We start from the raw sequence: 9,485 nt of genomic DNA on the forward strand, positions 1-9,485 counted from the left end.
TTGAAGCTTCAATTAAAGAATAAAACAGAATAACTAAGGGCAGCAATAATATTTCAATTAAAGAATAAAACAAAATCATTTGTTCACCGTTATTTCGATTAATCTATCATGGGATACAGATTGTGAACTCAGATATCAATAATATTCCTAAGCAATATCCAAAATAGAAAAAAGTCAAAGTATTGATCTAAATTTGGAATATGAAATCAACAAGCTAAAGGTTGGTTCAAGTTTTTATTCCAATACTAATATGCTTAGGTTTAAGAGAACCCTGACATGTCGTACAAATGTGTGCATGCAAACTCTGCATCAAAATGAAACCGATCAACAGAACTGAACAGGTGTTCGACAAGACAACTACTTGGTTAAGTCAGCCTACAACCTCTATCTCAATGTTTTCACAAAAGCGGGGTTATCAGCAATGTCGGGAGAGACAAAGGAGAAAAATTGGATGATTCTATTTGTTTGTCTAATGCCTGAATGCTTGATCTCCCTAGCTAGGCTTTTTATTTCCTATCTGCAATGTATAATAAAACATAATTCCAAGTGTCTTTCAATAATGTAGTTTGAATCCCTCCACTCATATGTCAATGGAGTCACCAATTTCAATTCACTTCACAAAATAGATTATGAAAAACATCAAAAATGTCTTTAACAAACTAGATTTTGGTTAGTTCACAATATGACTGCATAGTTAAATCAGTAACATATTTAAACATCACTACCGGTAGGCATTGACGAAAAATAATAGCATACATGAGAGACCCAATAATTAAGAATCAAGTCGCTATGGTAAAGATTAATCGGGGACATCTACTATTCCTCAGGCACAGGTCCTAAATTCAAATTTTGAACAAATCATAACAAAATATAATCAATCAATTAATTTAATAATAATTTCAACACAAAACCATGTCAAAATATTTACAACATGAAATTTGAATCAAGATAGAAATCAAACTTTCAAAGTCCAACTAAAGAAGGCAGCTAAACACCCACATATCTAACATAATCAAACTTTATTAATTGTTGTAAGCTTTCAATTAGAGTCACTTTGGTTGTCTCGCAATTCATGATTAAGAGATGAAAGCATCAAAACATTTTCTTCCGTTTTCCCCAATTTACAATTCCTTTATTTCAGTTATTGCACTAACTGACGAATGAGTCAATGTACTGTGAAGTAACGTGATTTAATTCAATCCAGGCAATAGATAAGGATTTCAATGTTAGTCTGTCACGGAGAGCCAAAGCAATGCCTGCGTCGAGATCAAGGGAGTGGAACCTGATTTCAAGGGAATTAAGGTTGTAGAACTTATGGAAGAGATATGATAGTAAAGAATGTGATGGATGAGAGATGTTGATAGATAATGTGAGTCGGATGGTGATGGAAAGGAAGTGTTTAGAGACTCGGGATAGAGAATGAAAAGACATGCTCCCAGCAATCATCAGGTAAGTAAAAAACAGGTTCTGCAGCAATAGCAATAGGGGGTGTTGTTGTTTTGGTAGAAGAAAGGGATTGTTGTTGTTGCGAAGATTCAATACAGGTTATCTTCTTGTTATTCATATTCAATACTTGTTCCATATTAAGACTATTACGTTGAAGAACAATGGAGTATTGGTGTCGTGGTTCTTATTTTCTTGTTACATATTGAGATTATATATATATATAACAATAAAAAAACGACTACCGAAAATCTGCTCTATCTAACAAATATAATTAGTTTGGATTTTTCATAGATTTAAAACTTTGAATTGTTTTAGTCAAATCAGATACTATATCTAAATACACCTGCTAACCCAAAAAATATATACAGAGAAAAAAATTTGAGAATAGGATTTGGAGAATAGGATTTGGTCACTGTTTCAGCCAAGTAAAGAAGAATGATAACATTAAACAGAATGATATAATTAGTTGCTGGCAGAGAGAATGTTAGGGTATGTTTGGATATCACGAAATGAACGGAGTGGAATGGAATGGAGCGGAGTGGGATGGAGTGGAACGGAGCGGAACGAATATACCATTCCATTGTTTGGAAATTTTAGAACGGAATAAGACAAATTATTCATTCCGCCCAAATCGGAGGGGAAGGAATATGGTGGTAAGTGATGGAATGGAATGGAATCCATACCATTCATTTCCGCTCCGCTCCATCCGTTTTTAAATTATCCAAACAACAGAATATCATTTTATTCCATTCCATTCCGCTCCGCTCCATCCGATTCCATCAATCCAAACAAAGCCTTAATGTAATCTATCATAAAAAAAAACTGAACATTCAAAACTTAAGTTGCTCTACAAAGTAGCAATACTGAATAAATAGGAGAAAAACAAAACTTGTCTTCAAAACATGAAGCACTCTCTTTGGTATTCTATCTGCAGATTTTCAATTTCAACCAACAGATCCCTGTAGTTGTAGTTGATGTTAGCATCTCCTGCAGCACAATGATGTGTTGTGTATTAGTCAGTGCCATTCACTGTTTTCAATTATGATTCATCATATAGAAGAACACACTTGTGGATTATTAATTAAGCAATATTACCCAACAGAAAACAAAAACATCTAGAAACACTTTCAAGCACCCAAACTGATAATGTGATTAAACAACATATCACTAAATGATTGACTAATGAGTAAATGATTATCATATGCAGACTAATGAGTAAATACTCAGTTGTAAGTTGACATTTAACTATCATAGAATTAAAGTTGATAAAAAAAAAAACTTACATTTTTGCAGAATGCTTGCAAACACGGCATCCATGATGCGAAAAGAGTTTCATAGTTCCTTTAGTGAAACGAATACGAGATGGAGCAATTATCTTTCTTAAAGACAGGCTTGACAATAACACTGAGCAAACATCACGATCCACATTAGAACAATTCCGCAAATTGATCTCTCTTAGTTGTGTGCAGTTTTCAAGCACATGTTTCACTCCTTTCTGTGTGACATTACGACAATTTTCAAGGTTGAATTGCAAAAGCCCGCGACAACCCTTTGTGATTGTATAGAGTGTTTTATCGTCAACGCTTGTACATGACAAATTCAACACCTCCAAGTTAGGAAGTTCAAAGTTCATTCCAACAAGTAGCTTCACTCTTGGACATTTGGCTAAATTCAAATGTCTAATGTTACAAAATCTCCTAAAAACTTGACCAATATCTTCATCAGGTTGGAAAGAATTCAAATCAAGCAGCTGCAAATTGGAGAAAATGGAAGAAAACCTTATGATGGTTTCATCTCTTAACTTCTCACAATTAGCCAAATAGAGAGACTTTAATTGAGAGTTTACAATAGGATCCTTCGATGAATTAGAATTCCTTACGCTCTCTTTTCCAATAGATGTCCCACCCATATTGATCTCAATAAGTGAAGGACAGTTCCTAACAAGTGCAAACAAGGCTGATTCTGTGAGTCTTTTACAACGACTAAGGTTTATAGAGATCAAATCATCCAGAAATAAAGACAACTCGGCAACATGTTGATTATTCAGACAAGAAGCCCTTTGAAGAATCAAATGTTGTATACATGGAGACTTGGATAGCAAAGAATATATTCCAGTATAACTACAGCCTGAACAATTTCGGAGACCAAGCCTTGTCAAAGGAAGACCCTCCATTGCAATAGAGGAGAGCAACTCATCGGATATTCTCAAATTGAACAAATCAAGTGAAGTCAAACCCTTCAAAATCACCAAAGAGTCAATGAAAGATGAAGTGAGGGGGTGGAACTTGCTTGCTGAAAAAGATAAAGAGCTCAACGTTGGCCTCTCGTGGAGATCAGCTGCGATGTCAGACAGGGTTATGCGCCAACAATTAATGATGTTAACCTCTTTGAGAAGCTTACAGTTCTTGCACATGTGGAAAAGTAATTCGTTGGAGATATAGGAATTACGAGACAAGTTAACTGTTAGAATATTAATTGAAACCGAATGGAATCGAGGCTAGAATCGTGTACGGAACACTTTCCTTATAGTATTTCAAGCACTCCCAATTTGTCTTGGAGTTTCTACGCAGGAATACCCAGGATAATTCAGCCTTATCGAGTTTGCGCAAGACCGGCGAAAACTCGAATGTAGCGAAGAGTGCACTGGAATTATTCTAAAGGATTTGCATTTTTTCTGATTTTAATTATGAATCCGAAATTATGCTTTTATAGGCCATGCTGATATTGTTTCACAAGGTAGCGACCCTTGGTGAAACAATTTCTTTTCCAAGAGTTATGACTTTTGGCCCACAGCATGGTTCACCAACAGTTGCAATATTCCATGAAGAGTTACCACTCTTCGAATTCAAAATTCAAATCATAACATATTTTCCTTGTCATTTTGGAACATAATCATATTATTAATTATCATTAATAATTTGCAACAATCCCCCACTTGTTCTAATAATGACAAGTCTAATTCCAGAATATAGAAAGCAAAAGAGTGTTAATACAGTTAGGTATCTTTCGATTTGAACTTAACCTTAGTAAAGACAACGCAAAGCCTAATCGGAACGTTAGGTAGCTATGCTTTGAACCGTTATCCCATGTGATCAGACCGGCGTTACTATACACACACTCTTTAAAGGTTCTTCGCCTACATATCTCGCCTAGCACTATTTATGGCCATGTGCTTTTCCTGTTTTCATGAATTTTTTATGAGAGAAACTCCAACTCTCACTTTAAGACGGCACCATCTTGAAATTCATATAGGTGAAGTTCAGTTTGTATCTATTTCTTGAGATACATATCCTCCTCGATATAGAACTTCATTAAGAGTTTCTATAAAAACTCAACCCTCAATTATATAATAGTCAACATTGTCACAAAATGTTGCACCAACTTCCAAATCAACGACTTGTTGTTACCCATTGAATCTTAGGTTAAGATGTATTAACTTCAGATTGGGTTGCTATCATTGTTGGAACACTTATTCAAGGAGTTTCAACCTCACACTTTTTGAGATTGTCTTTACTAATCCATGACCATTGGTTTAGTAAATGAATCATTCAAATTATAGATCGATCGTATATATGTGAATGAAATGATTACATCTTTAATCAATTTTCTCACGAAAGAATATCTAAGGCCTCAGTGCCCAAACTTTTCATTTTACACTTATCTGAATTCTTTTGCTAAACTGGCTTAACTGTCACGTTGTGTTAACACCTTTGAAACACCGTGTTTATAGCCAATGGAACTTCCAACAGAAGGTCCCTCAATCATTCAACTTTTTTGACCAGTGGTAGAAATATCCACACACTATGGCTTCATGGCCAAGATAGTCATGCATCTTTATTTATTGCTCTTCCAAGAAATCTCACCCCAACTAGTGTACATATCCACTTAGTTGTAAATATATGAACTCCAACACTCAATATCCAACTCATATTGGTATATCCTTCTACTATGGTAGGAAACCTACCATAATGGAGGTCAAGATTTTGTTTTGAAAGATAATCAAAATCCTTGTGATTTCTTTGGAGTGCTCACCATTTGGATTGCTAGTAAATCTACTCATTTACTAAGTGCAAATGCTATGTCAGGTCTAGTACATTACATTAGAACACCAATTTCACTTGCGTATTCTAATAAAGCCACATCTCTTTCATCATCATTTTGACACTAAGATCAAATTGAATATTCACTTTCTGGAAACGTGATAGTTTGAACTTATCAAGAACTTTCTCAAAGTATCTTTGACTAAGTTTATAACCCCCACTATTTTTGTATTACTTTGATCTCCAAAAGAGTGTCAATTAGTCCAAGATCTTTCATCTTGAATGTGGTTTTCTCAACCCCCACTCTTTCGTTTTACTTTGATCGCAAAGAGTGCCCACTATTTCAAGATTTTTCATCTTGAATGTGGAAGTTAGAAACCTCTTTGTTTCTAAGATTTCATTCGTCTCTTTGATAATGATCAACATGGAGACAAAGGAATATCACAAAATTCTTACACAACTTTGTGTACAAACACTTATCACAAGAATTAGATGAAAAAGGTTTTTAGATAATCATGCATGATGATGCAAGAAGGTTTTTAGATGAAGTGAGAGATTAAATTATGAGCAATTTAAAATAAATAGTATAAATTGCAATGAGTACCTTAGTTATGTTCACTTCTCTCAAATCTTCTCTTGAACTTCTATGTTCAACCTTCTTGATCAACCACATCATTGATGTACATGACACTTTAGATCCTTTTCTTATTTGATAACCTTTGTCTTCATCAAAACTAAATATAAGATGTATTCTTCACAATCTCCCCCTTTTTGATGATGACAAACTCTTTGAATTCTTGTTTTGATAATATTGAAAATTCTCCCCCTAACTTGTGTGGTTCCTCCTTAATCGGAGAATCTTACAATGACAAAGTCAAACTTTTAATGTCATTGTTTCGGTGCTTGTTTTAATCCATACAAGAATTTAACAAGCTTTCACACCTTTTGTTCATTACTAGGAAGCACATAACCTTCTGGTTTCTCCATATAAATCTCCTCATCGAGATCTCCATTTGATGAACTATAAGATCATGCAAAAAAAATAATGCAAACGAAACTCCAATGTTCGTTATGCTTGCTATATTAGTGCATACGTGTTGAAACAATCAACACATTTCTTTTGTATAAAATCCTTGGCACTAATCTATCTTTGAAATTGATTACGTTCCAATATTTTTATTTATACCAACACTTGCTTTCAAAAACACACTTACATCTTGTCAAAAAACAAAAACACACTTAAATGTTTAAGACCAGTATCGATCATTTATCATGCATACACCAATATTACATTTCCATATTTTACGTCATTTTCTAATCGTTCCGTTAAATCCATTAAAATACCAACCGGTACAAGACAATTACATATTTTAATATGTTCATACCACCGTTTCAGTATTTATAAAAGACAAGTATTATACACAGTATCTGAGACTACTAAAACATAAAACATTGTATACAATTCAGATTTTTTAAGGTAACTGTACATTTGAATTCACAAATATGGAATTCGATTTTGATTTGGATGCTGTTTATGAGTCTCTAATTCTAATTATATAATATTATATATTGATGGAAATTGAACTATTTTTAATAAAATAACATGAAACATTACCATGGTATAATTTAATATGATATAGATATATGATTCATTCTTTTTGCCAATATTCTATTAATGTGAAATCATATTCTACATAAAACTTTCTACATCAAGGCAAGCAACGTTCGGCAATTACAAATTATAATTATGTACATATATGTTAGAAAACTATTCTTTAAATAGTTGTGTTCTGATTCATACAAAACACCATATATTGTCTAATCTTTATGAAAATGATAAAACGTACCCGGATTCATGATGCAAATTCTTCTTGTGTTAAGAATGTGTCTACAACAAAATAGTTCATCTTTTGATGTTTGAAATAAAATGTCTCGATTGCCATTACTTGAAGTACTATAAGATTGTTAGAAAATTAACTTAAACCGAATGGAATCGAGGCTAGAATCGTGTACGGAACACTTTCCTTATAGTATTTCAAGCACTCCCAATTTGTCTTGGAGTTTCTACGCAGGAATACCCAGGATAATTCAGCCTTATCGAGTTTGCGCAAGACCGGCGAAAACTCGAATGTAGCGAAGAGTGCACTGGAATTATTCTAAAGGATTTGCATTTTTTCTGATTTTAATTATGAATCCGAAATTATGCTTTTATAGGCCATGCTGATATTGTTTCACAAGGTAGCGACCCTTGGTGAAACAATTTCTTTTCCAAGAGTTATGACTTTTGGCCCACAGCATGGTTCACCAACAGTTGCAATATTCCATGAAGAGTTACCACTCTTCGAATTCAAAATTCAAATCATAACATATTTTCCTTGTCATTTTGGAACATAATCATATTATTAATTATCATTAATAATTTGCAACATTAACTTTGCGGAGTTTGGGCAGTGCCAACGAAAGAGCCTGTGCAGGGAAGAAGGCGGTTTTGTTAAATTTAAACTGTTTAGGTTTACTGAAGTCAAGTTCTTCGAGGAGAGGGAAGCATTCGGCAATGAATAACATGTGGGTATAATAGAGAGTAGCAATGTTGGAACATACTAGAGATGTCAAAGTTGTAATGTTTTTGGAGAAAGCTCGCAATCCCTTTACTCGAATAATGAGTTGGTTTGAGATATTGAGTGATGTGATTTTCAATGGAAAACGAGAGATTTGGATGAGAAGATCATCGAGATCACCACCAACGTAGTAGGATAGGTCGAGGGAGGCGATGTTGGAGAATCTATGGAAGAACTGGCATGTTGGATTATAGACGGTGCATGTGAGAGATGATCGAAGACGGTTTGTGACGGAGAGGAACTGTTTGGATACGAGAGAAAGAGGCTTTAGTTCAACGTAGCGACGGTGAGTGTACTCGGTATCGTGGTTGATAAGGAATTTGAAGATATATTCCCAACACTCATCTAGTAAGTAAACATTACTTGAAGAAGAAGAAGCAGCAGCAGCCATGGGCATAGTTGATTTTGATTTGAGAGAGTTTCTTTTCCTCTTCATGTTGTTGGAAACTTTGGTGCCGCCAATATTTGAGAAAAGCAACCTTAGGTTTTCGTTTTTGGTGTTTTGTGTATGTGTTATGGAATAGAATGAAGTATTTTAACTAGGGTAAGAAATATGGGCCTACAGCTTAACTTAAACCGACTCAAATAGGTTTAAGTATTTTTATAAGTTTATTAAAATTTAAGGAAGAGTAGCCAAATGACGATTAAATACATATTTAATTTGTAAATTGGTATTCTGAAAAAAATTACCTCTCATAGAAACAAGTCTAGAAAGAAAAAAATCTTATATTTAAGAGTTAAAACTTTGCAAACAAGACATCCTTAGTTTCTATCTATGTCACTAAAACAAAAATGAGATGGGGCATTTATCTTTATTTAATGATAGCTTTGATAAAACTATTGTGATAATATCATCACCACTCAACTTATCACAATATGTTAAATCAAATTGTTTCAGTTGTGTGCACTTTTCAACGACGCGCAAGACTCCCTTTTCTGTGAAACGATAACAATAACTCAAATCAAGAAACTCCAAATTGGAAAAATGAAAGCAAACAATATGAGACTTTCGTCAGTTATAAATGAATTGTAAGCCAAATGTAGAAACTTTAATCGAGGGTTCACATGAAAATCCTTCAAAGAATCAGAATTATCTACACTCTCTCTGAAGATAAATATGCCTTCTATTGTGATCTCTCTAAGTGAATGACAATTTCTTATGACTGTAAACAAGGCTGACTCTAAGAGTTTCCAACAATTACTAAGGTTTATAGACGCCAAATCAGGAAGGAGCGGAGAGAATCGGGTAACATGATCATCATTTAGAAAAGCATCACCTTGAAGACCTAAATGTTGTATCCCGCAACACTTGGATAATAAACAATTTTTTTTTTCAATAAGCAATTGATTAGAGGTAGTGCACTAGGGGTGCAACCCTTAC

At 34.1% G+C, this 9,485-nt stretch overlaps 1 protein-coding gene across 1 annotated transcript; it reads right to left on the reverse strand.

Annotated features, from left to right (window-relative positions):
- Nucleotides 1–1,149: 1,149 nt before the first annotated feature.
- LOC131601567 (F-box/LRR-repeat protein 3-like) lies at nt 1,150–8,495 on the reverse strand. The gene is made up of 4 exons (XM_058873420.1): nt 7,903–8,495; nt 3,025–3,887; nt 2,730–2,958; nt 1,150–1,282 (listed from the first exon to the last, which is right to left on the reverse strand). The coding sequence occupies exons 1-4, from the start codon at nt 8,493–8,495 to the stop codon at nt 1,150–1,152; spliced, it is 1,818 nt and encodes a 605-aa protein (XP_058729403.1).
- Nucleotides 8,496–9,485: the final 990 nt, after the last annotated feature.

Source organism: Vicia villosa, linkage group LG5 (genome assembly GCF_029867415.1).
Source record: "Vicia villosa cultivar HV-30 ecotype Madison, WI linkage group LG5, Vvil1.0, whole genome shotgun sequence".
In the NCBI taxonomy this organism is placed as follows: Eukaryota; Viridiplantae; Streptophyta; class Magnoliopsida; order Fabales; family Fabaceae; genus Vicia; species Vicia villosa.